This window comes from Cladophialophora psammophila, assembly GCF_000585535.1.
Source record: "Cladophialophora psammophila CBS 110553 chromosome Unknown aczJe-supercont1.2, whole genome shotgun sequence".
NCBI classification, from domain to species: Eukaryota; Fungi; Ascomycota; class Eurotiomycetes; order Chaetothyriales; family Herpotrichiellaceae; genus Cladophialophora; species Cladophialophora psammophila.
In genome coordinates this window covers 346058-372509 of record NW_006912923.1, presented here as the reverse complement: position 1 = coordinate 372509, position 26452 = coordinate 346058, and the positions used below count along the sequence as shown (strand labels likewise).

At 52.0% G+C, this 26452-nt stretch overlaps 5 protein-coding genes across 5 annotated transcripts; 2 read left to right on the top strand and 3 right to left on the bottom strand.

The window, feature by feature from the left end:
• Positions 1-68: 68 nt before the first annotated feature.
• Positions 69-1340, bottom strand: A1O5_01443 (uncharacterized protein; the record flags this gene model as incomplete). Its single annotated transcript, XM_007742060.1, has 2 exons — positions 69-1020; positions 1138-1340. 2 exons carry the CDS (start codon positions 1338-1340, stop codon positions 69-71), a joined length of 1155 nt encoding a protein of 384 aa, XP_007740250.1.
• Positions 1341-1775: 435 nt separating this feature from the next.
• A1O5_01442 (uncharacterized protein) lies at positions 1776-4283 on the bottom strand (the record flags this gene model as incomplete). Its single annotated transcript, XM_007742059.1, has 1 exon — positions 1776-4283. One exon carries the CDS (start codon positions 4281-4283, stop codon positions 1776-1778), a length of 2508 nt encoding a protein of 835 aa, XP_007740249.1.
• Positions 4284-10483: 6200 nt separating this feature from the next.
• On the top strand, positions 10484-11602 carry A1O5_01441 (uncharacterized protein; the record flags this gene model as incomplete). Its single annotated transcript, XM_007742058.1, has 1 exon — positions 10484-11602. The coding sequence occupies one exon, from the start codon at positions 10484-10486 to the stop codon at positions 11600-11602; it is 1119 nt and encodes a 372-aa protein (XP_007740248.1).
• Positions 11603-17624: 6022 nt separating this feature from the next.
• A1O5_01440 (apyrase) lies at positions 17625-19790 on the top strand (the record flags this gene model as incomplete). The annotated part of the gene is made up of 1 exon (XM_007742057.1): positions 17625-19790. One exon carries the CDS (start codon positions 17625-17627, stop codon positions 19788-19790), a length of 2166 nt encoding a protein of 721 aa, XP_007740247.1.
• Positions 19791-20549: 759 nt separating this feature from the next.
• On the bottom strand, positions 20550-26207 carry A1O5_01439 (uncharacterized protein; the record flags this gene model as incomplete). The annotated part of the gene is made up of 1 exon (XM_007742056.1): positions 20550-26207. The coding sequence occupies one exon, from the start codon at positions 26205-26207 to the stop codon at positions 20550-20552; it is 5658 nt and encodes a 1885-aa protein (XP_007740246.1).
• Between the last annotated feature and the right edge of the window lie 245 nt (positions 26208-26452).

Here is a 26452-nt window from a genome sequence, read left to right as displayed (position 1 = left end):
TTCCTAATTGCTTCCATCCAGCATCCACCATCTCCGCAGAGAATATCGTCCTCAGAACCGAGTCCAGTTCAGCCAAAGAAAAAGGCATTGCCCTGCGGATCTCTTCTGCCTCCCTTAGCGATCTCCTCAAAGTCCATCCCAGGCTTGAACTCTTTCCATACACTTGCCGGATAGATGTGCTTGTTCCTCTCGTACCACCTCCGATCCACGACTTTGGTCAACGTCGGATCGTCATTCTGCCCTTCCAACGTCTCTTGCTTCTTTCTGGGCACCCTTAACAGGCCAATGTTTTCGCCATCTTGTCCGCCCGGGCTGGTATTCCTGACGTCTGCTGTTCCCGAGTACTCGAACAGCAACTTCCCTTCTCTGCTCGGATCGGGAATCTTGTTTGCAATAAAATAGTAGAACTCATAGTGATGCGGTACTATGACTTCGCCTCTTACGAGCATCAAGTCGTCTACGCCCACGCGCGCCCACTGTTTCTTCGAGTCCTCCCTGCTCTTCTTCTGCGCGGCACTCCCACCAGCACCAGATGCCGAGCCAGACCCAGAGACGCCGAGTTCAGCGCCGACTTTTCTGCACCTGTCCAAGAACAACCACACATGATCGCCCTTTTTCACTTTCACGCTCCCGCCTGGAACATTCGCCCCAGCTTCGTAAAACACAAAGGGAATCTCAATCTCTGTCTCCTTCACCCGTTCTTGGATCTCAAGAAATTCCTTCCGGAGTCTTTCTCGCTCCAGAGCGTCGGCGGCCAAGGCGGCTTTTGTGATTGCCCTGGGTGGAGGGAGTGTTGACTTTGGGTTGGGCGTTAATTTTCGAGTAATCGCGGATGGTTCAGGCGACGGTTCGGCGGACGTCCTGAGGCTTCGCGCCGCGGGCGTCGAGACCGCGCTTCCGCCATCTGCGTCTTCGTCTTCGTCGCCTCCAAAGGATAGAAGCCCTTTCGCTGCAGCTTTTTTCTTCTTCAACTTCTTACTCGGAGGTCCGTCGTGATCAGTCTTTCGTGTCGCCGCCGCACTGTGCTTTGCAAATTAGCCCCACTCTCGCAACCCTCTAAGAAGAAAATCTGCAAAGCGAAGAAATAAAAGGTAGTGGACGACCACAATCTCAGCGCAAACGAGCCACACAACTCACCCATCACTCTCCGGTGTCCTCGTTCCAGTCCTTTCTCTCGCCTCTTTCTCTTTCAATTCCAACACATCTGCCCTTCTCTTGCGAAAGTCCGCCAAGTTCACTAAGCCGACCGTTTGCGATTTGAGTAGGTCCTCCGCGGTGGCGGACTGCGCAGTGAATGCGCGCGGCGTCGAGGTACCGGAGGGAGGGTTGGAGTTGGACATGTTGACAATCCGGAACGGGGGGGAGGATGAAGAGGTGCGAAGGAACAGAAAGAAGAATGAAGTTAGTATGCGGGAAGTCCATCGTTGTGTGGTCAGCCAATCAGGAACTAAAATGCTCAGCCTTGCATGTCCTGGAGATGGGGCTTTGAATGTGGAAACTCATGGACCGATAGTGGTAAATCATATTGTTATGACTTCGACTATATTTCGGTGAACGTCGCATTTTGTCCTCATACTGTCCACCACTGACACTAGTAAAGGATATACAGCTGTAGATGAAGCCTCGAAAAACTTTTCGTACTATACATCAACCAATTATGAGCATATATCATCATCCCTTCGTCAGGAGTGTCCCAAATCTTCTCCTGTATATCACGACCAGTTGCGTCTGGCCCGGCGAGCTTCCTCGGCTTTTCCAAATCCTATATATCCTGATCAGACGACAATATACTCGCCCTGGTTGTTCTCCATTTTCATGATAGTCGTGAACCTGAAGCCAGTTTCGTCATCCACATCTCTCTCGGAATTCCCGCGCTCACTGTCAGCCACATGTCGTTTCTTCTTATCATCGTAATTGCGCCACACCTTTTCCAAAAGCTCCAAACAGCTCTTGTTGTTGAGAAACCCACTGTCTTTTTGAATATCCAGACACCGTTGGCGAATCACCTCACGATCAAGGTCATCCACGCACTCGCTACCTGTGATGAACAACGGCCAGAGAAGATATACGTCCGACTTGACGGCTTTGATGTACTTGAGGCATACTTGGACCAAATCGCGTATGGCTGAGTCCGTACTGGGAGCTTGTGGATGGGCTAGGCGTTCCGTGTATAGCAGTGCAGAATACCTGAAGGACTCAGATATATTGCCGAGATCCACGTGCTGCTCGCCGGTCAAATAGGGCGCTCTAGGGTTCGGGTAGTCGAAGATGGTAGTATCCAGCTGCCAAGCCAACAATGACTGTCGAATTTCCCTCCATTCTCGCCAGAACTGCGTCTTCACGTCGGGTTGGGATACTTTGCTGGAGAACAATTCCTCGTCCTCCGTGATCCGCATCCATCCATTGCCATCAAATTTGCTATAGTCAAAATTCAGTGCGGATGGGATCGTTGGCGGTGGTCGAGAAACAATGGTAGGATACTCTTCGACAGATTTACCTTGGCTCAACACATTTAGCCTGCCTAATTTGGCGATGATCTTGAACAAGTGCCCATCACAACCCGCAAGATTCTCCAATGCCCATTCCTCATCGGAAACGGCGGACACGTCCAAATGGTAGCCCTGAAGCTGCCCCTCACGATCGTTGACTGTAGCAGTCATTGCATCAAACCAGGTAAACATCCGTGTAAACCATTTCGCCTCCTTCGTATTCAAGCCTGGATCATTCTTGCGCAGCGAGAGGAGTTTCTTGACTCCAGCGAACTGTGTCCGGAACTTAGCAACCCCTGAGTCGCAGATATGGAACAGACACAAGATAAGTAGTGTGGCCAGAATCGAATCGTCCATTCGTTGAATGGGATTGGCAAGCTGCATGTTTAGGGATTGAATGGCAATCCCTTTATGCATTGATTCCTCACGTGCTTGCTCCTGCGGAGTCAACAAGCCCGTTTCATGCCACTGTTCCTTCGTGAGGGTGAGATGTGCCATAGAGGACCGCCTCGCCGGATCAGTTTTGCCCGTAGATAGCCCTGTTTCGCGCCGTTGTCTCAGGTTACTCGCCGCCAATGCGGCGATCGCATGCTGGAGAGTTTCGCTCCTTCCAGCTAGCCGCAGAATTTGTGTCCGATACGGATTTGAAGGACCATCGAACGCAACAATTACGGGCGAGATGACCTCAGTATAATATTGTATGAGGTATTGCATCCGTGGCGTTGCTCCGATAGCTGTTACACCTGCAAAAGGCGAGAGCAAAAGGCTGTAGTCGTGGAGCGACCACCGGGAAAAGCCTACTATGGACTCATCTTCAACAATGGCACATTCGTTTTCGTATGGATTTCGAAGAACTTCCTCGACCTCTTCATTAGCAGCTTCGTCGACGAGTTGGGCGGGGGCTAGTTCCACTTCTTGGGGTAGAAGGACCCGGGCGGACTCGTCCTGTCTCTGGTAAATGGGAAACTGCCCGTGATCGGGATATGACCCACCAAATGAGGGGGTAACTTGAGGGGACTCAGGATACGTAGGCAAAGTCGCTGTTATACCAGGCGGGTTATGGTTCAAGATTCGTCCAAAGTATGCCGAATCGGGAGAACGAGGAGAGTGAGACATGGGGGACACTCGGTCGCTCCCGCTGTATGCAGCACTGGGCCGCCTGAGACCAGCACCGGTAGGTACCTCATGGGCAGCCCATGAAGGAGCTGGATACAGACACACTCCCAGCGCTGTTTTGATACCGGGGAGTTCTGGTTGGGGGCTCCACGAATTCGGAGTCGCGGCATAAGAGGGTGGAATTGGAGGATGGGGTGGACCAAAGTGGAAGGGCGCATTGCCGGTGGTAGAAGATTCTGGGGATCGCACAGCCGGAGTGGATGCGGATAGGACTTCTGGAGCAGCATTGAGAATGTGATGCAGCTGTGGTGGACGCGGCGGGGGTGGCGGCGGCGGCACCGGTGTCCTCTTTGGCCTCGGTGGTGAACTGGGCGACGAAAGCTTCTGTGTGCCAGCAATGGGCAGTGAAAGGCCACGCAGCTTGCCCCTGCTTGCCACTCCATTCCCCCAGGTCAATTGAGTCTTGTAGCCAGCGCAGTCTTTCCCATCATCCAAGCATCTGGAGCAGTAGGGTCTCCGACGGTCGCAATCAACACTGCGACTTGTGCAGGTGAAACAGTCCGCAGCTGCTCCAGCAGCAGGCGCACGTTTCCTCCTCTTTCGTGGCGGGATTGAAGCATTGGTTTCTGGAGGCGCAGACGCAATATCCTGCTGAGCGGCGAACTGGGAGCTGGACATGATTATGACAACGATCGTAGACTCGATGTATAAGCTGACGACTGGCGTGACGAGGAGGAGTGAGACGGAGAATGCTAAGACGTCATTCGCAGAGTCGAGGATTTCAATTCAACTTCATTCGAACAGCGGGTGAAACCCCAAGATCTGCATTCCGGGGAATATATCGGCCAGGACATAAGATGATGGAGATAGGTGAGATCGTAGCAAAGCAGCAAGGAAAGGTACAGGAAAAGAAACAGAAACAAGAACGAGCGGAAGGAATGCTGAGTCCACGGGCAGCCAACCACCCCATAAAGGAATGGGGCGTGCGCACCAAGAAGGGATCTACAATGCAGAGAAGGATAACGGCGTCATGGATCGAAGGCGTCGAAGCCGTGGAAGGTCGGAAAGATGGCACTGATGGGAGGACAATTGAAAGCTGGAGAGGAGGTGGCAGTGGTGGTGCGCAAGTGCGGGCGCGGGAGACGACAGGACGCCGAGGCCAATCAAGGGCACCTCTGCCTCCTCTCACTATGCCTCTATTAGGGGTCTTAGGTGCCTCCCGCAGGCCCTATCGCCTCTACTGCCACCTGGACATGCCACTGATAGGCAGTCTAGGCCTTGTACTCGGTACGTAGGCCGTGCTGGATTGTCCAGCCAGTCGGCAGTTATTTTGCATGGTGACCAGAAGGGAAAGACTGCCGGCGGGGGGAGATAAGTAGCTCTTCTCTTACTGAACAGACGTTGACATACCCACCTAAGTACTGTAGGTACATAGGTACCGAGCACTCTTCCACAATCATGATACCACTATCAGCCATCTACATATGTACTATGTATCCCCATCTACGGGCACAATCCCTTGGTACTCTCGACTGCTTCAACCCTCCCGCGCTCCTCGGCTGGGCAAAGTCGACAGAACAAACCCTCTTTGGGTGTGACGCTGTTATCTTGCAGAAAACAATCCGACAGGGCTGGGGAACTCTTCCACCACTAAGATTGGAGCCGGGAGAAACTCGCACCACAAGGCAGTATTGGTGGAATCTGCCCTAGCCTGGCCAACATCCTCTCACACAAGGCTACACTCCGTGCGTTAGAACAGCATTTTTCATTATCAATCTGAGCAGTATACCCAGTACCCGGTATTCCATATCCCGGATTTCATAAGGGAAAGGAAAAGAAGAAAGGTCAACTACCACCTAGGACAAACGTCGAGCTGGTTTCCTCTTCGTCTGAGCCCTTTATGCGCTTTTAGAACTACCGAGCTGCTACTTGAGTAGGACGAGTTTTGGGGTGTTTTTTTTTTTTCTTCGCGATCTATTCCTCCCTTAGGCTGCCCCGCCGGCTCAGAGGGCCGTCGAGCCCGTGTGCTGCGCGATCCACAAAGAGAATGGGGTCTGTCAGACACTATCCACTTCTTTTGTGCACTATTCAGAGCTAGGATTTCGGCTAATATTGTAGAGATGGGTCGGTCATCAATTGCACCGCGTTGCTCCACCTTTGTCCACCTCCACTGGGTGCAAAAATGGCAGTGCTGGGTACGCTGGACACTACCTCGTACCCAAGAAGCAATTGTTGCAGGTATGTAATAGGGAAAGTGATTTTAGAAGTCAGACATCAAACAAGAGCAGCTACCAATCTCCGGGCGCCAGTATTCTCTTTTGTTTGAGCGCCCGGTCTTGTCCATGCCGAGATCTCCCTTGTCTCCGCAGCCACAAGTGTTTTCAGTCAACCTTTCGAAACATCTGGCGTCTGGCTTAGAGACGCCTAGGTATTGTGAACATCAACAAGAGCCCCACTACAGCCTCGAGGCCTCATCAATCCCATGGTCCCTGCGGCGTTGGTGGCATCAGGCTGTCAGTGACGGTGCCAAACGTGGTGCGGCCGGGGCAGGAAATTGCCGTCCGGGGTTTATGTTGGGCCACCGCAATTTCCAATTCTATTCTCGCAGGGGTCTGCCCGCCATGCCAAAGCCTCGTGGACCTCGACTTGGGTTTCGTTGAGCACGTTCTTTGCGTTCTGTTACACCTGCGTGTGTCCTTCGTACCGTGTTGAAAATGACGTCTCATACGGTCTGGAAGCTATGAGTCATTATTGGTCTCTCGAGATAATAGGTCCTGTCCGCAAAGATCAGAGATCAGGCCCTAGTAAACCACAGCAACACACGAACGAAGCCACAAAAAAGCGCAAACGTTAGCTCGGAGAGTCCACTGCAGATGGAATGCCTCTCCAGGATCAAAACCCAATTCCTAATTCCTCAACAAATTGTGATAGTTGTGAGTGGGATTCTCGATGACCTCCCATCCGCTATCTTCACCGGTCCAGTAGCCATAACGCTGTGAATCCTTGATGAGTCAAATTGGAAATGGAAGACCAGGCTCTGACCAAACTCACAAGGCCTCAGATCCATGTTGATTTTTTTTTAGTGGTAGCAAGAAAGCCAAACTCATCGAGTTTGGGGCAACACCGAGTCTTAGCAAATTGCAGTATATGATTCCACTGTGCAAAGTTATTTTGCTACCCAACACAGCCTTGGGCCCGTAAAGGTGGTGCAACTCTGAAGGATTACAAGATTCAGAACCTTCTAGGAGTCTGATAGAGGCTCCGCCTGTTCAGTTTCAGTGGCCGATTGATATTAACAACAGTCATAAGTGCGTCAGAATAACCAGGTAGATACCCAAAGTGGTCGAAGCCAGCGGATCGGGGCGCTGCTGGTTTCTGGAGCCGAATCATGCGAGTTTGCCTCATTCCCAGAGTATACGGATCAATGGGAAGACTGCCGTCTTCTCAGATGCAGCGGGAAGCAGACGGGAATGAGGCGGTAAGAAACGAGCGACTGGAGTGGTGGAAGACGATGACAATGATGCCCGAAACCAGCGCCAAGGCTAATGTAAAGCTGGAATGCGCTGGCACTCGCTCACTCGCTCGTTCCAATCAACAACCCAGCCAAGACAAACAGAGGAACCTATACTGGGTGAAGGAGTCGGCCACCGATCCAAATCTTTCTCGAGGTAAGGTAATATTCAGAACTGCTTTGATACCGAACATACAGTACCTAGTACCTAGTACCTATCAACAGGACCACAAGGAGCCACAAGGACGGTTGTTAGGCACCCCCCGCGCCGGAAGAGCGCACCGCAATGCGAAGTGCAGAGTGCAAACGGATGGATGGACCATTTCCAAGGGTGGGAGATGGTGGCACACAGACTCAAGAGGACTTGATTCACGGACCGTCATCCCTGGTGGACGGAAGCTCATTTTTTTAATGCGCGTTGCCGCACCACTGGGCAGACTCGACAACAAGTCATCCTTTTCCCCCCCATACGGGCTGATCAACCCTTTTCCTTTCATGGGTCTCAATTGAAAGGCCGACTGCAGGAGGGCATCAAAGGTGATATGTGTCATCTGCATTAGAATGGACGGCAGCACAGCACAAACACGAGTCACGTTGCTTGTGTCATGTAGGCTTCTTGAGGAGAATCTCTGCGAGCCAATCGAGGCTTCAAGGGCGCAGGTGATCTCGACCTCCGGTCCTTCGCGGCGACATACGGAAACTCAGCTGCCCTACGGGAGACATTGGGGCCAAGTGCTGTCGGTGAAGGACGACTTCAGCCTGTGAGCTCCACAGCACACGAGGCCTGACGAGGCTTGATCGTGCATAATTGGATCTGATCGTCGAGAATTTCAGCTCAGTTTGATCGATTGACACAAAAATCGCCTCTCATCGGAAGAATGATTGGCTGGCATGTCGCCAATCAGGGCGAGTCTGGACAAGCATTGGACTAGAGGACAGGAGGCGAATATTTTACAGGAGATCTTTCGATATCAATCCTTCTCGTTGGTTTGCAAACCTGCTAGATGGCGAGCTGAACATGGCCGAGTGACCCGCTTGTTTGAGACTCCCAAGGCTCCCTCCGTAGACCGACATACCCTGCGTCAAACTTGACAAAACCTTGACCTTGTCGCTAACCCCCAATCGTTCGGTGGGCAATGTTCGCGTCGAAGAAAGCATTCGATCTGGATCTGAGGGCCAAATGTCAATTGATAGGACTTACCTCGTACAGCCACGGAAACTGAGTCACTTGGAAGGAAGAGAGAATTTGTCGAGTATCTGGATACGTCGGCAGATAGAGCCGCGGAGAGAAGCCACCCAAAGGCAACGCAAGGAAGAGGCGTCACGAACGATGAAGGTGATGGCGGATTGCTTGATGATGCTATTTATGAAGGATCGTGCAAGGGCATGCTTCGCAAAAAAGAGCAGATTCGGGTATAGCGACGCTCAGCGATCGGAGCTTGTGTCGTGCATTATTTGTTCCATTGGCGTCGAGGATTGCTCAATGTGCGAGGAAGTATGACGGACAGTCAGCTTACATTACATGGAAGCGGCGCAGTTCCCGCGACCCCGTTTCGGTGCCGAGAGTGAGGTCGATGGGGGCCCAGGTTGCCCAGAAGTTGGTCCGGGCTCCGTAAAGCCGTGGGTTCTAGGCATATCTAGCCCCTCCCGAGGGCTTCCAGAAGGGAGAAGGGAGTGCGCACGGGCTTAAGCAGCGGCTCCCGGGGAGAGTGGCAGTGAAATCGCCCTGTTCCGGACTTGGTAGGTGTTGTTAAGTACTGAGGGGTTTTGGGCATGGGCTGCGCTGCCCTCTTTAACCATTGTGGTTAAGCTGGTTAAACAAAAGCGAGAGCGATCAGGTAAGCCGGAGGCTCTCGACTGCCTATGACGCCTGGGCGAGGCCTTATACGTGCTTAAAGGCACGACATCAACCAAGACTCGGAGCGCCCATCCTCCGCAACCCTCGTGCGTTCTGCCAAATCATCCTGATCACCAACACCACCACCGTCATCACCACGCTCGGGTTCAAAGTTGTTGCCACTACCATCGCTGGCGCTTCCATCATCTCTCTTTGTTTATTCAGCAACAGAAGAAGAAAGAGAAGCACCAGGAAGATACCTGATTAGGCTACAGTCAATCTGCGCCATCACAGCGTGACTACCAAGTACAAGTACGCTTCATTCAACTCCCTTCAAATACTGGGTACAAGACCTTCACACCTTTTTCGCCTCCTCCTGCCTCGCGCCCACCAACTCCATCAACTTCACCTCGTATCAGTATTTACCGTACATTACCTGTACCGACACACTCCCCCTCCAAAGTGGGCACCTCTGGCCTCCCCTCTGGGTCCTCTCGCTCTTTTCCTGCCATCCTCTCGCAGCCTCTCCCGCTCGCCAGGGGCTTCCTTCGCATTGCGCTAAGAGGCCTCAACCCTTGATCCCTGACCGCAGCCAAAAGAGTTGGAATCACGGCACGCACAGGCAGGAGCATGGACCAGCCTTAGTCTGGACAAGCCATCAAGCCATCCGCTGCACCCACTTCTCCTTCTCTGTCACTTCGACCCCTTCGATACCGTCGAACCTAAAAGGGCATCCACTCATCTTGGGCCATCGTCTCCCTCTCACAGAAAATCCATTTTAACGTTAATTGCCCCCCCTGATTTCCCAGCACTGCTATCAATTTCCCCTTCAACAACGATCTTTTCCGTCCTTCTGCAACGCGGCTTATTGGCCACTTTGAGCATTTTGGCTCCAGTTGGTCCCATTCCCTTCTACCGGCTTCTACACTAGCCTAGCACTGAACCGGCAAAGGTACAGCCGCGTTCATCACCTTCAGACGCGCGGACACGGATTTCCAGTTTCCAAGAAGAACAGCCTTCTTTTTCATCAGACCCTAGTGTCCACTGTCGACTCATCGTCAAAGTCGACTCACACCGGCTGGCTTGCTCCGCGACCCCCCTGGTCGGAATCCACACAACCTTGGGGCCTAGTCAACCACCTCCAGGAAAATCAACATATACTCCCACCAACCTTTACCAGCCATCGAAAAGTTTTTCTCTCTTCCTCCTCACTTCAACCACCTCTTCCGCGTCATCGCAGAGCCTGCACACTGCAGCGAACGAAGCAGCTTATCCACTTTTACGTCCCAAATTGAGTCGCCAGGCTCAATTCAGACTTGAACCAGCCACCCTTTCGAGGCCTACCACGCTATGATATTCAGCCAGTCCAACATCTTCCGGACACACCTTTTCTCTCGACAACACATAACCCGACCAGAGCAGTCCGACATAGACCCAGATCGGGGGGAAGATTGTTGCGGACAGGGGCAGGAGTGAGGAGAGAGTTGAACGCCCCGAGTCGGAAGCAGAGTCCCGTCTATCAGGATCAAAATGAGTTACCACTACGGCGTGCCGCCGTCGCACTACACCAAATACTACGGAAATTCGTCGCCCTACAGCAGCGGCGAGTACGTCCACTACGCTCCCCAGTACGATTCAACACCGAAGAAACACGCGCGAAAAACCAGCTACACACCGTCCCCCCCAGTCGGAGGCTGGTATTCGCCTGCGGGCTCGCCACCGCCATACTATGAGCCCAACGTCCAGTATTCTGCACCGCGGGAGGATGTCTATGTGAGTGAGGCAAGGGGCAAGACCCGCAAATATGAGAGCTACAGCACCTTTCCTGGCTCGAGATATCATACCCGTTCCTCATCGCGCAAGCAGAATCAGCCCATCTATGTCTACGACGATGAAGTTGAATATGCAGGAGTGCAGCCAGAATACGTCTACCGAGAACCAAAGTCCAAGCCAAAGCATGCGAGGAAGCCAAGCACTGACACCTACTTTTACTATGGGCAGGAGCAGATTATCGACGAACAGCCAAAGCGTTCGAGGGCTCGACGTGCCTCGACCACCTCGAAGCCGTCCCCGAAGTCCAAGCCCACATCATCAACACCGCAGGCGACCGAGGAAGACGCTATCCGCGCCGGGATTCCCGCCGGCTACTCCATCAAGCACTGGGATCCGACCGAGTTGCCCATCATTCTGCTGGGCAGTGTCTTTGATGCCAACTCACTTGGCAAATGGATCTATGATTGGACCGTCTTCCATCACGGCGCTTCTACTCCCATCGCCGATATTGCCGGCGAACTCTGGCTTCTCCTCATCAAGCTCGCCGGCAAGATGAAGCGAGCCGAAGAATGTGTGGACCGGATCCGCAACCCTGAGAAACAGGAAACCGTCGAGGACTTCATCATCAGTGGCAAACGCCTCTGGGAAAAGTTCAAGGCGCTCCTCAAGGATTGCGAACACTTCATGCTCAAGGCTGCCAAACGTGACGGCACCAAGACCATGGGCAAGAGGGCAGGCACCGAGTTCGTTGACTCCATCTTCGGTCGCGATCGCCACCTCGAGTCGACGGAGAAGATCATGAACCAGATCCGTCTCTGGAACATGCGCTTCGATGTCAACTGCGAGGAGACGTTACGCCGGCCTTCTGTTGCCTAGATTGTGACTCGGGAATGCCGAGCGCATCCATTGACGGCCAGCTGGAAACAAGGAACTTGAACGGTGGCAAATTTTTACACTGCCTCCGCCACACTGCACACATGTCGCCACTCTCACCACAACCAACTGGACTCGACATCAACAAGACTTACTATCACCACTACTACATCCACCTCCAAGCCATGGCCTCTGTGAGGTCATTGGCGCTCATGGGTTAGGCAACCTGTAACAATATTCACATTGAGGCATTGCATTGGAGGGTTCGCTATGAGTCATTCGCTTTTATCGCTCGGCCAGGGCACAAATGTACACTCGTTGGAGTTTTCTTTCAAGGGACACCAAAAGTTCTGTCATGAAGCCATGATGGACGAACACATGACCACAGAATGACTCTGATCCCTGTATCAACATGTTACGGACAAGGCAGTCAAGGTTCTGTTGGCGTACTTCTTGTTTTATTGGCACAGAGATACCCCCTCATGTACTGCTCATCAGCTTTGCTATCGGTTTATTCAACATATTTGGCTATTGGGAGTTTGGGGATATTGACTTTTTCGATGATTTCGGAGAAGCCACAAGGTCACAAGGATAAACATTGATTTGGAGTTTTCGGGCGGAGTTCAGGTCCGCGGGGAATTCTCGCTATCATGGAGGATATTACTTCAAGGACTCGCGGGACCTTGGAAGATTATGGACCACCAGATACAAGGGTGATTTTGTTGTAATTGCAGGGTTCTGTACTAATATCACTTGATTTTGCGGAGTGTCTTTTTTTGCTCTCTCTGTTCCTCGGGAGTTGATCTCTGTGTCTTTGTGCATATTCTACCGTACGATTATCGTCTCATTTGGGTGACCCTCCTCCTTCTCTGCCCCTTCGATGATTCACTTGCGCAAGTCTCTTAGTTGGGCGGTTACTCAGCAAAGTCGCAATCCCACAGCCAACATCTTACAACCTTTTCCTTTCCCTCCCACCCACGTAGATGCACGGTTTGTCAGTCACGCGACGCAAGTCCGTGGGTTTTGCAGTGTAGGTCAGTCCCGTCATCAAGTCGCGCTGCTCATCATCGTCATCGACGTAGGTAATCTTCGTTAAGCGCTGTAAGCGTTGTACTCGCTTCGCTGGCGGGCTGCTATTTGGGGAGGGCACTAATGGACTCCGTACTTGTTGGGCTACTGGGGCTACAAACGTACTTCCAAAGGATGGAATGGCGTCACGGGTGAATTAGCTAGATACCTAGTTACATGGTCATGCGAACACGCACCGTATGAGTATGCAGATACAGATACATTTACGGAATACATTTATGTAATTTGATTGACGCGAAGTTCGATGCTGCTTCTTCTGCTGCTGCTGGCGGACCCGGATTCCCCCCCCCCCCCCCCCCCCAATACTAAATGAATGCCTCCAGGCTAGATCCATCGTCCTTTTGTAGTCAAAGGTTACTTATGTACCATGACTCGGCTCCGAGTCCGCAATACCTAGGTAGGAATTAAAGGAGGGAGGTACGAGGTACGGAGTGGTTAGTTGCTTAGAGTTTTCTGGGCATCCGCTTCCTACCTATGCAAGGAGTCCTTGACTATCGAAGTGAGAAACTACCTAGGTAGGGATAGAAGTTACGAGTATGGGGGCCAAGTCAAAAGCCTATCAATCAACTCACCGAGTGCCTCTGGAGTCAATTGGGGTAGAGTCGGGTGGAGTGAACCCAGCTCGAGTCAACTCAACCTACCTATTAGTCCAGCTCAACTCAGCTCGTAGAGTCCAGGAGTGCAAGGAGGGGTGGGGGAACGTGATGCGACTGAAAGTCACAACAACGGACAAGGACAAACTACCAGAACCACAAGGACAAAAGCTCAGGCGTGCCGGCTCAAGTTGTCCAGCTCCCCATCACCACCACCACCACCACCATCACCATCAACGATCAATATCACGGCGACCATTGCCCTTCCCGCTCCCTCCTTAACTGGCCGAGCCCCTCCTTCCCCGCCCACGCGCCGTATCCACATTTCTTATTCCATTACACCAGGAGTGCTACGTACCTGGTACATACACACATACACGGAAAGAGACATTCTCGTGTACACCTGCTCTAGAATGAATACCTCAGGTTGGGTTGGTTCAGGCAGCCTGTGTAGGTCGGTTTCTAGGTCCATCAGGGTTGGCTTCTCCATCGACAAGTTCAATTACGACCAGTTACGACGTACTCGGGTTCAGAACTTGACCGGCGCAACGCAGTGTGGCACAGCAGCGAAGCCAGCATCGGAATAGCAAGTTATTGAGCTTTTCTTTCTCAGCACTCCTCGCCACCCTCTGGCTAACTAGCTAGGTGGAAGAACGAGGAGATGTTCGCGTAGAGGTCCTCCTGCTAGCGACGTACATATGTAAGGGCGTATCGAATGGGTGTAATTATTGGCATTTGTAAAGTCAAATACATACTAGATCACCTGGATTCGGTTGGTCCTCCTGGCACATGGTGATACACAGCTAGCTAGAAAGTTGAACTCGGGGTTCGTGACCCCTCCCCTCTCTCTACAAATCACAACCTGTCGTCTCCACGAGGGCGGCAAACGACATGGAATTCAAATATAGTAAACCTCGGTGAGGGAAGGGAAGGAGGCAAGGAACCCTTGTTCTTTTGCCCAGCTCGTCCCTCGCAAAGGTCTGTAATGGGGGTGCGGGTGAAAGAGATATCGGGGCGCTTAGTGAGCCCCCTCAAAAGCAGCTTCCCCCCCCCTCCTGTTGCTCATTGTTCAGCCGTAACGAGTAGAGGTGCCTGTAACGAGTAATATGTACGGTAGATAGTCCATCAGTTAGCGTCGCAGCTAAAGTATGGAAGCCGTCATGGAAAGTAACCAATCCATTCTCATGCTTCACCCTAGTCTCCAATTGTTAACCCGAACATCCAACGGGGAATAGTAGGATGAGCGGTTTTTCAAACCCCAGCTGGCCCTTGCAAAAAAAACTGCATGGAAGCACAGAAGCAGCATGCACGCGATCGTCAGCGGCTGCAAGAGACCGGGGGAACGAAGGGGTGATTGGGCACTCAAAGCCACGGTTTTTGCCGTTGGTTCGCTTACCAGGGCCTGAACTCTGAGTGATAGGATGAACGGGAAGAAAAATAACATGGGGGGAAGGAGTGGCAAGGCGTCCGGAGTTGCGTGTCAGGATTAATCAGATCTTAGCATCGGTCTGGATCGGGGATTGATTGGTCGCCATATCAAGGATCCGAAGGGATGCCACGGCTGTAACAAGCAGGTAAACCCGCTGGATCCCGCGTGACGTGTGTGACATGAGTACGAGGTAGTGTAGGTATGCGTGGGAATGGATCTCTGCGCGAGGAGCAAGGGGCGGATGACTGCCAACACACGCTGGACGAGGAGCTCAGAGGAGACTAGACTCAGCTTGTGTGACCCACGCCTCAACTCTTCCAGCGACGTGCATGAACTACTGATCATGGCCGCTCGCCACCAATGGTCGTGGAGGGTGTGATAGTTGCTGGTGTTGTGTAAGTCGCAAAAGCGCTGCGCCTTTGTTCACATGCCCATCGCAAAGGCAACCCGACGTATAGTGCGGTGTGGACTCCGTAGATAGATAGCAAGTATAGGATAGCCACGATAAGACTCCCCTGGCGGTAGGCGTCAGGCGGCCAGGGGCCTGAATACATACCAAGTACAAGTCGTGTTCGCCGTCTCTGTGATTGGTGGTTTTCGCGCCACGCGCAAATTCGGGCGTTTGTGGCAGAGAGCAGACGGCAGACGAGATGGTGAAACGCTGTCTATGTCAAGCCTCAAGCCTCGGCACTGGATCGCTCGTATCCTGCTGCCTTGGATGACTCGAGATTATCGAGCGCAATCACTGGAGGCGTGTTGCCCAATCGCTTCCGTGAACCATGAAATGCTCAAAGCTATGCACTCCGTACTTGCCTTAGCACCTAACGCCAGGGCAGGGCGGGAAGCGCCCTTGGGAGAAGGCGAGACCTCCGCTTGGGAGACTTGAAACAAACGCCCCCTGAAGCTAGCGAAATGCTGCCTTGCATCGACGGGAACATATCGACCCCCTCCCCCTTGCCGATCCACTATCGACTCGTATCGCGAGAAAAGGCGGCTCATGTCCAGTCCATTCAACTGATCGCGTCGTTGTATTTTTTTGGGGGGGGGGACTCTCAACTGCGCTGGTAGGCTGCAGCTCTGCTGCCTGCAACCGGGCTGCGACCGGTGCTTGATTTGATGTCTGGTCTAGGTTTCTTTCTTTGGAACTTTGGAATCTTTGCCACTCCCTGCTGACGAACAGACCAGCCGTAGGCGACCCGTCGTGGTTTCACATGCGCGGAAGCTGAAAGCCCGAAGAGGAGGCCATGCACTGTGCCGCCTCACGCACACGGCTTGCGTTGTCAAACCAGTTCTTTGACAGGTTGCATGAACATGCTCACCGCCAGTGGCGACGATGCAAGGCTGGCAGCATGCAAGGAAAAGGGGGCAAGGGGGGTTCCAAGGACGTCAAAACAAGCGGTTGTCCTCCCCGAGGCTTCTGCAGGTACCGGTAGGTTTTAGAGGATCCCAGGGGCCTGGGCCTTGCATGCTGCCTACTCTCAGCTGCCTTTCCCGCAATAGGCGCCCTTCACCGCTCTTTGCCTGTCACTTCTGTAAGGGTTTGGTAAGGTATTGGTATTCACAGGACATACAGAAATGACTGAAGTTGCTTGGAAAAGGAGAATCTTGTTGTGGAATACGGATCTCCCTTTCCAGGTGGAGGAATAACGCTCAAGTCACTGCTACGCCTTCAGAAGGCACGGTCAAAGAACCTACCGTCAACGGTCAACGGTCAACGGTCAACGACAACAAGGGCGGCCTAGATCAGATAGTCCTCTCGCCGCTCAGTTGAGATGCATGTGCAGGCTACCTGGAAATGCTCTTTATTGTCCTCCTTGCAGAGTCTGTGCTTCTGCAAAATCAGGGGCTGGCTGCACAAAGCATTGTCGGGAACAGCCAAATTTGCTTGGGGACAGGAGGAACCTCTCATCTCATCGGTTACCCCGAGCTTCCCACATGCCCGGCTCCCTTGACCTGGCGTTGAGTAGTACGATATGCAGAAGGATGCGGCTGATGGACATGTCATTCACAGCTTGAAATATCATCTGTCGCTTTCAAATATTTACTGGGTAGGCGCAGCCTCGTTCATTTTTGGGTGCAAATCTGGTGCACTGTCCGGTAGGTGAAAAGCCTTCTGAGTGAATCTGCGGCTTCGACTCGGGCACTTGGTCTCTTGCATTTTGAGCATGAGAAATCCCACACGGGAAGGACATTTGCGTAGAAATCCTTCACGACCATCTGGACGTAGGAGTCTGTCTCACTAACAGTACCATCCTTTATCAGGCGTGATGGACGTTTCCACAACATCAGAAAACTGAAAACCGAGCACCATGATAACTATGCACGAGACCAATTCTTTGCTGTTTGCTGGGGGGAGTGAGTTCATTTGTTTGGGGTCCTTCAATGTGGATGGATATACATCAGAACTGATGACACCCCATTTCAGGAAGGCATGATAAACGTCTGGATGGACAAACATCAGGATTTGAGTTTTGTGTTACACAATCTACGATCGATCGTTTCGTGGCAACAAGCAACCCCTCTACCGAAGCTGTTCTTTCATAGAAGGTTCTGAGCCGTGCAGACCCAGGTGAAGCATAAAGAAGCAACGACAACATGCCTCGAGGCTCGACAAGGCTGAAGGAGACTATGTACGCTAACCTCAAAGCGGCGATGTTAACCGAAATAATCACGTGTGTCTACGTAACTTTGTTCGCTGTCATTTTCATGCAAGCAGCACAATGCAAGTTCTAATTTCCAACACTCGAACCGTCTCTTCCACTTTCCTACAGTATTGACTGCGATCACCCTCTTCGCTCCTTCTTGCATACCCTACCTGGCTTATCCACTCCTACGATTCTCTTCCCCAATCTTCGGCGGTTGACTGGTTCAACTTTTAGTCTGTCACTCCATCATGCGATGAGCGGTCCCCGCGATGGTCGACGGGCCTGATAAACGGTACGGGGTTGTCCTGGATGCTGGCTCATCTGGGACAAGAGTATACATCTACCGGTGGCTCTCTAACTCGGTCGCTCGACTTGATCATCCCTCCCTGCACGCGCTACCAGAATTGGAGACAAAGGACAAATGGACGAAAAAAGTGCACCCGGGTGTGTCGACCTTTGACAAAACACCGGACTCAGTCGGCCCAGATCACTTGAAACTCCTACTCGAACACGCTCTCAAATATATCCCTGAAGATGCAGTCCCTAACACGCCTGTTTTCCTGCTTGCCACGGCTGGCATGCGCCTTCTCCCTGACCAAGAACAGAAGAACCTTTTGCGAAACATTTGCTCCTATATACGATCCGAAACGAAATTCTTAATACCAGACTGCGATGTTCATGTACAAGTAATTTCTGGGGAGACAGAAGGATTGTATGGGTGGATTGCTGCAAATTATCTGCTTGGAGGATTTGACTCGCCCGAAGACCACGATCATGGCAAGGGACACCATACATACGGCTTTCTGGACATGGGCGGCGCGTCCGCTCAGATTGCTTTTGCACCGAATGCCACAGAAGCAGAGAAACACGCCAACGATCTCACCCTACTACGGCTTCGCACAATCAACGGCATGCCGCAAGAGTATAAGGTCTTCGTTACAACATGGCTTGGTTTCGGCGCGAATGAGGCACGACGGAGGTATGTGGAGGACCTCGAGGAATCCTACGCAATTGATGGTGTCCTAGAGGTTCCAGATCCATGTTTACCCACCGGACTGCGACTAAACTTCGATGGAACCATCATATCAGACGACGGTCCTTCGCTCTCGAACCATTATCTACGGGGAGTCGGGAAATTTGATGAATGTCTCAGACGAACATTTCCCTTGCTCGAGAAGGATATCCCCTGCCCAGACGAGCCGTGCTTGATTCATGGTGTCCACGTCCCTGCCATCGACTTCGAAGTCAATCACTTTATTGGCGTGAGCGAGTACTGGCACACTACTCATGAGATTTTTGAGATGGCCCACAAGGATAAAGCATATGACTTCAACACCTATCAGAAAAGAGTCAAGGAATTCTGCGAGCAAGACTGGTCCGATATTCAAAAGGGTGTCGAGGACAAAATGTGGGGCAATAAAGTCGACGAAAAGAGCGCACTGGAAGTTTGTTTCAAGGCTAGTTGGCTAATTAATATGCTTCATGATGGTATTGGAATTCCCAGAGTCGGACTCGAAGACACCGATGTCTCGTCGCAAAATGACACGAAAGAAGTTCTGGAGAGTGCAAAAGGAAAAGGATTTCTCGATGCTTTCCAGGCCGTGAACAAAATCAAGTCCACGGAGGTCAGCTGGACAATGGGCAAAATGCTCCTATATGCATCCGCGGAGATTCCACCGGCCTCTGATGGAGATTTACCTGTCGGATTTGGCAGCAACATGCTGGGCATACCCGAAGACTTCCAGTATCCTGGTGGAGGCTTACTCCAAGCCGCTCCAGGTAACCACTCCGAACCACCTGCCACCGACCTACAAGAGACTGCTGGTAGTAGTGACGGAAACGGCCAAAGCATAACCGACCACATTCACGACACTCTCTTCAATTCTGATGCCCCACACCGCCTCCCCGGATTCATTTTCTTTCTCCTCATCCTGATCATCGCGGCCTTTTACCTCTGCGGCCGCGAACGACGGTCTAGGATATACCTTTCCCTTCGACCATCATCGTCCTCTACATTCCCGCCCTCATCGACTCCGAAACTCAGGACGCCGTTCAATTTTCTCCATGCCCTCCTTAATCGTCGCAAGGGCGGCGTCTTGCACCTCGACAGAGATCGTGACCTAGAGGATGGAACTTCACAGCAGCTCTATGACCCGAACGATTTTGAGCTGGACAACATGTCCGACGATGACATCGCGGCCCTGGAGCCTGACGTTGCTTTTCTCAAGTCAACCCCTTCCAGGCCGACGTCCCAGGGCAGGAACTCGCCTTTCCAGAACAAGCGCCACGGCGCGGAAAGATTGAGGCCGCTGAATTCAATTGACCGCGCGGGATTGGTGGTGAGGACCGAGAGTCGCGAGAGCCTGGCGGGCGGAGATGCGAGTGTCAATGGACGGTCCAAGAGTAGGAGTGGGAGCCCAACCAGGATAATGTGATGAAGAACGAAGTCTTTTTCGTCTGTTTGAATACCAAAATAAAATTGTTGATCTACTATACTAAGACGAACAATGGATATTATACACTTTAATTCCTCACCGGACATGGTGGAAGTTCTTGGTGAAAGCTCTGTAACTCTATATCTTTCTACCTATGTATCTGTATGTATGTAGATATATATATATATATAGCAAACGACGTGAGCCGCCACCAGACGGACAGACAGACGGACAGACAGATGGGTAGAGAATAGAGGGCGGTACGGAAGTCTATGTACAGAATTCAGCCACAGCCCTATGCCGAAGAAAAGGACTATTATCTAAGAAAGACGAGGAATCCTGTGATTGAAATTCCATGACAGTGCCTTGGACCTCCATGGTTGCATACTTACTTTGTCATGAACCGCTACGCCGTTGAGTACAAGTATATAATATAAGTACGGAATAGCAAATGGTGCAGGGTATAGGGGTCCGTAGTGTGGTAATATAGACTAGTGGTACAGTGGCACGGTGGCGTGGTGGTACATATAGTACGAGTACGAGCAGGAGGAGTAGGAGCACCTTTGCGCGCAGCCGGATTTCGCGCTAAGATCCCTAGCGCAGGTAATATCAACATCGACATCGACTTGAACTTCCATGTTCTGCTTCAACGTCCGTGCAACGTTCCCTAGCGTCAATGACATGCATGGCATGTATGGCCATCCACCATCCATCTTCAACGGCGTGTTGAAAGGACAAAGAGGGGAAAAGACAAAATAATCATGAGTTGGTTGTCGCGCCAGCGCCACCAGACCCGGAGCCCGACCGGTCCTTCCTCTTCAAGCCCACGTTCAACGGGTCCGGCAATCGAAACTCCGGAATGGCCCTCTCTGTCTCGGGCTCCCTGATCGGCCTGAGCAAGCTTGAGCCCGTTCCGGCGGTTCTGTATCCCCTGTCCCTTCCTATTGATGGTCCTCCCACGTACCCTCCATGTTCTCGGTCGCGCTCGCGTTCTCTCAGCGCGGCTTGCTGGGTCGGCAGCGTCGCGCTGACTTCTCGGTAAAAGAGTTCCAAACGGTCCTTGTCGCCGCAGAAGGCTTCGAGATCATCTTTGATTTGTTCGGGAGTGACATAGTGCGTGAACCCGGAGGCAATGAGAGCCCGGCGCGTGCCGAGCACGTCGGCTGTGACTTTCGGCGTCGTAGGCGGAGGGGGCAAGGAGACGCTCGAAGCGGACGTGGCAGTGGCGGATGTTGTCGTATCTGTTCCCGCCTGCACTGGAGGAATGGGCGTCGGTTTTAGGGGGCGAATAAGTGGTGATGCATAGGGTCCGGCGTGGGGAGATTGTACGTTCAATCCGATAATCCCTGATGCTTGCATGCTGGGCGCAGAATGGGTCGAGGACAACGTTTGAGGACGCATTAGCATGGTGCTGGATGCATTGGGCGTGAGATCTTTCTTGCTGCTGTCGAATTTTGAAGATGTGTCTTTTGCAGATGCTTGACGAGAGTTGTAAAGCCTATTTGCTAGGAGGAGGATGTCGCCTTCATCGGTGATTTGGGCGAGGACGATTCCTGAGCGGTGTACGAATTGCGTATAGCGGTAGTCTAAGTCCCCCCAGGAATACTTAATCTCAACGTTTTCTGGAAACTCTGAGGGCGCTTCGAGATCGAGTACAAAATTGAAGCGCTTAAGTAGAGCCTTTTGGTAGAAGTGAATATCGGGATTGACTGGCGCTTGCGGCCCGAAGGAGACAGCCGTAAAGTACATGGTGCTGACCGAGCTGCGCTGCGGAGGCTCGAGAGCAAGCTTGATGTGGTAGGCGGCACGAAATGGTTCGTGCTCAGGTACCTTATACGCTTCTGCGATGGGGACTTCAACGAGCTTCAACCCGTACTTCTCGGCTTGTGTAGTCCAGCTGACAATAGCGTCATCGACCAATTTCGAAGTGACGTTGAACCAAGACAGTTCGAGATGATAGCAGTTCTCTGGATTGTGGAGTCTGTCATAATGCAAGTTGATGATCTCGGGTCTGTTGGACCGTTTTCTCGTGTCCACGTCGATTCGGATCATCTTGCTCAAGGTCACAGTTCGTCTTTTCTTGTCGCCCAACGTCTTTGCAAGTTCAGAGGCAACCTGTCCGTGGTTGGCGAGGTTCGAACCCGAGCGTGATCTGCCACTGAGCAACTCTCGGGTGGGATGTTCTGTCGCAGGGGTTGGGGGGATCGATCGGTCCGAGCGTCGGCTGGCGGGAAACCATGACTGTCTGGCTTCTGTTCGCTGGGTACGAAACTCGGGCTTGATGGAATAGAAGTAGTTCCCGTCCTTGAAATTGTGCTTGCTATTAACGTGTTCGAAAAGGTTTTCCTTCATAAGATCATTGCCCAATTCTACGGCGTCCTCCCTCGTGTCAACGTCTCTGAAATTGTGCACCAGCCAATTTGTCAGATCTTCGCCCATGAAGCAACTGTAGTACAGACGCAAATGCCAGCGCCGTGTCTTGATCTCAATCCCGTTTTCACCTTGTAGGGCTTGGGCTAGCTTGGGGAGACTGAAGGAGTCCCTTTCGAACTGTTCGGCTTCGGGTAGAAGCTGCGTAGTTTGTACTTCGCCAGCCTCTTCAGCCGCGATAAGCTTGTCGAGCTCTGTCGCCACCAATTCAGATGGATTTAGAGTTTCGAGATTGATCCTCAGTGGGTTTCTGTCCTTCCGTTTCATGGTCGCTGACCGAGTGTGGGCCGGTCTTCTCTCGTCTGGAGGCACATATCGTGCTTTTTGCCACATCTGCGTTAGTGCTCGAATGCCGCGCAAGTGGATCTCTTCTTCGCTTTCTTCAGCTTCGGAGAGTGTTGGCCTCCAGGAATTGGCTGGTGGCGCGACTGGGATGAGCACAAATCTTGCTCGCCAGAAACGAAGAGCTTTGACGTCTACATCATTTTTCTTCCTGAAGTCGGCCAAATACCTGTCGGCCGCTTCCCATGGGTATTGCTCGGAAAATCCGTTGAACTGCATATCTCGTATCCTGTATGCTTCCGATAGAATGGTCCTGATATTGGGATAGTAGTGGATCTCTTGGGGAAAAGGAGGCTGGACATTTGGTGGTCTCCGAATATACTTGGTCACCTGAATGCGATTTTTCATTTCAAGGGACAGCTTTTGTATCGTGTTCCCCATTGACATGACAATGAAGGACCCATCAGGGCGAATAAGATTCGGTGTGAAGAACGAAGAAGTGTCGCACGTACCGGGGCCAACGGCTTCGAGTAAAGACGGACCAACTACGAGTTGATAGCCATGAGCGAACCTTAGGGCCAACATCTCGCCTAGGAGTATGTCGCGTGACTCCGGTTCCTCGAGCATGTCGTTGGGATTAGCCAAAATGACGTCGTAGATTTCAGTATCATAATCCATTTCAAGGTCATCTTTTGTCGGAAAATCCTCTGTTGTCAGAGGCACCGACGCAGGAGTGCACAGAGACTTCCACTTAACGGTAGCGGCACGTGGTTTTCGAGGGTATAGATGCTGCCACCTGCCGAAGAACGATTCTCTTTCAGGATGTCGCTTCAGAGGATTTGACGCGTTGACATTGCGTACAAACGGGAGAGTACTTCTTGGGACGGAACTGGCGACCGATGCTCCGAATTGACTTTCAGTCGGCTCTACGCTATCCGAGTCGTCTCCTCCATCACTTTCCGAAGAGTGTGATGACTCGCTGTCCGCTTCTTTGTTCAATCTGAGATCATCTTTCGAAGTGGACAGATGGCTCTGAACTCGCCGGGTTGTGGAACTTGATCTTTGAGATCCAGCAAGGATATCGTCTTGAATCTTCCGCAAAGGCGTATTTATCGAAATTGGCTTAGACGGCGTGTCTTCTGGCCGACCAGACAACCGAGTGTTTGACCTTTCCAAAGAAGCAGAGTTTTCCTTATGCTTGTCTCCAAGTACGCTGTTCGTGGAGACCGAGCGTATGCTAGCAGCGGAGGTCGACACTGTCGGTCGCGAGTGGCCAAGGTTACCGAATGGCGAGTGAGCCTCTACGTTGGTGACATTTACTTCGGTACTAGCAACAGCACGAATAGGTGGAGCCAACCCTCTCAAAGAATAGTTCAGTGTCCGGTTAACCTTTGTTGCTTCCCGGGCTTTCGTAGTTGCTAGTAGAGGACTTGAAGCATCTGCCGAGATCAGGGACGGGAGCTGTGGACGGAAAGGCGAATTCAAAGACTTGTTGGTGAGCACCTTCGTCAATCCAGATCCCGATTTTGGTGCTGCGTTCCCAGGCTCAAGCTTGTTTGGCTGGGTCGAGGAGGCGGCATCACTCCCTGCCAGACGGTTGCTTGCTGCCTTCCTAGCTTTAGACTTGGTCTCTGCGGTTGACTGTACTTCAAACAATGCTAAGTCATACCCGTCCATACGTTCGAATATGTCTCCCAATGCTTTGGCATTTATGGACAGTAATCCCTGGGCCACCCGCGGAGGCTCTGGGCCAAGACGGCTCTTGCGCGATAGAGTAGGCGAATGCGACAGACTCCTGCTTCCGGTTGCTCGTTTGCGTTTCGAGTTGGTGGGTTTGTGTGAACCCGGGGGCGGTGCTTGAGTTTCTGTGATGAATGGGATGATCATGTCTGCCATGCCTAGTTCCATGAGTCCCATCATCTGGATCTCGTACATCCTCACTCGAGGCAAGAAAGAGCCCTTTTTGCGTTTTGAGATACCGTCCACATCCTTCGGAACCTCCTCCGGAAATCTCGTCTCTGAGGGCTCGGCCTCGGCTGACCAGTATGAAAGATCAACCCACTGCGGAATGCCGTAGCTCCACCCCTGGGAATTCTCATGACTTCGCCCTGAAATAAAGCTCGCAAAGTACTGGGTGCTAGTCGTGGCCGTAGATGACAGCGCTGGGGAGAGTTTTCGAGGCTGGCTGGAATCGAAAAAGCTTGGCCCAGATCCGTATTTGTGTTCGGTTGCGCTAAAATCCTCAACTACCGAGGACAGAGATGATTCCTCGACTCCAGAAGTCCGGTATTTGAACAGAGGTACAGAGTGCAAAGGCATCCTAGACAGACAAACAATGTCAATGCCGACACCATTGTTCGTCAAATTCTGGGACGTTAGGTTTAGCAAATCTCGGTTGACTTCGAAAACCCCTGTCCCAGCTGTGACGACCACGATTGAAACACCGGTCCGAATCAGGTCTCGGTCCTCAAAGTCATGGGCGAACTGAGTGCTGGCAATGTTAATGGCTTCCAATATATTTCCCTTGAGTGCGGCGCTTGGCCTGCCAGCAATGCGCGTAGGGGGGGCCTTGGCATCTTCTACTATGATCCCCTTCTTGTTGGAAGTGTGTAGGGAAATGTCTCTTAAGAAGACACGAAAGTCTTTTTTGAGTTCGTCCAAAATTGTTGTCCATTGTGCACTGGCCATATCTGTGACGACCACCCTGTAAAAGTCCTGGTATTGGCGAGCCGTCATGTTGGGAGACCCTGACATTGGTGCCGTTTCTAGCCTTCTATCCTTATTCCGTGCTAGATCAAAGCGGTCGTATTCCAGCCGCCCAAAAAGGACGATGCTGACAAGGTGTCGAACATCCAAATCGGTCCATTTTTTAAAAAGCTCAGGAAGAAAACCGTTAATGACCCGATTGAACATGATCTCGCCATTGCCCTCGGAATCAAAATCCCACATTTCGCTGGACATTTGTATGAAGAGCACGTACCGTGCAGCTTCACTGCGGAAGACCGGGATCGTGATCCCAGCAAAATATGCAGTCGGCGCTTTGTGGTTTCGAACATGAATAGATTTTACTGTGAGCTTGATGCTGCCCAAGTACGTGATTTTTTGACCGGCGTAAACTGTCGTGCCCGCCAATTCTTGTCCAATGAGACGCCACATGTCCGATCTTGCGAGGTAGGTATCCCTGAAGCTGAATTCCACATGAGATGCCGTGGATTCCTCAAAGGAAGCAGAGACTATGCGCACGTGGGAGCGCGACCTAAATCCGAAAGCCGTCGCAATATTACTCTTGATCGAGACTTGCAGGTTGGCCTGCTTTGCCTTGAACTCGGCAGAAGCAAACTTAGCGATGCACAGGTAGTAGTCATCTCGGCTAGATAAATCCCTAGTTTCGGTCAAAGAGCCAGTGTTGCGCCTGGAATCAGCCTGGTCACTGTTGGGTGATTGAAAATCTCGGATCTCTGAAGTCTCGGTAGCTGGGAAGATCTTGATCAAGCCGCCTTCCCGGATATCTGAGCCTGCCAAGATGGCTTCATTGATGAGAACATCTTCAGAGGAGAATGCGTCGTCATGTACCCAGAGAGACGCACGAACTGACGGGGTGACCGGAGTGTACTGGGTGCCAGAATGCAACCCTGTCTGAGAGCTCGCAGTTGCTCGGACTGTGGAGCCGCTGCTGGTCCTTCGATGCGCTGTGGTTTGATCCATATTGGAAGCTGTGGCGAAAAGGAAGGTACTGCACCTTAGGTGTTTTGGGCTCTCAAACTCTGATCTTCATCTCCCAAATCGAGTCGCCAACTACGGGGAGATGGACAACTCATCCTCCACGGGCGCGGACGCAAACGCATTGGAGCTCGTAGGCGAGGAGGAAGGTTGTCAAGACGGGAGAGGGTGTAGGATAATTGCTCGCCTTCGTATATCTTGAACCAATGGTGTAGCGGCTGACGACGAAA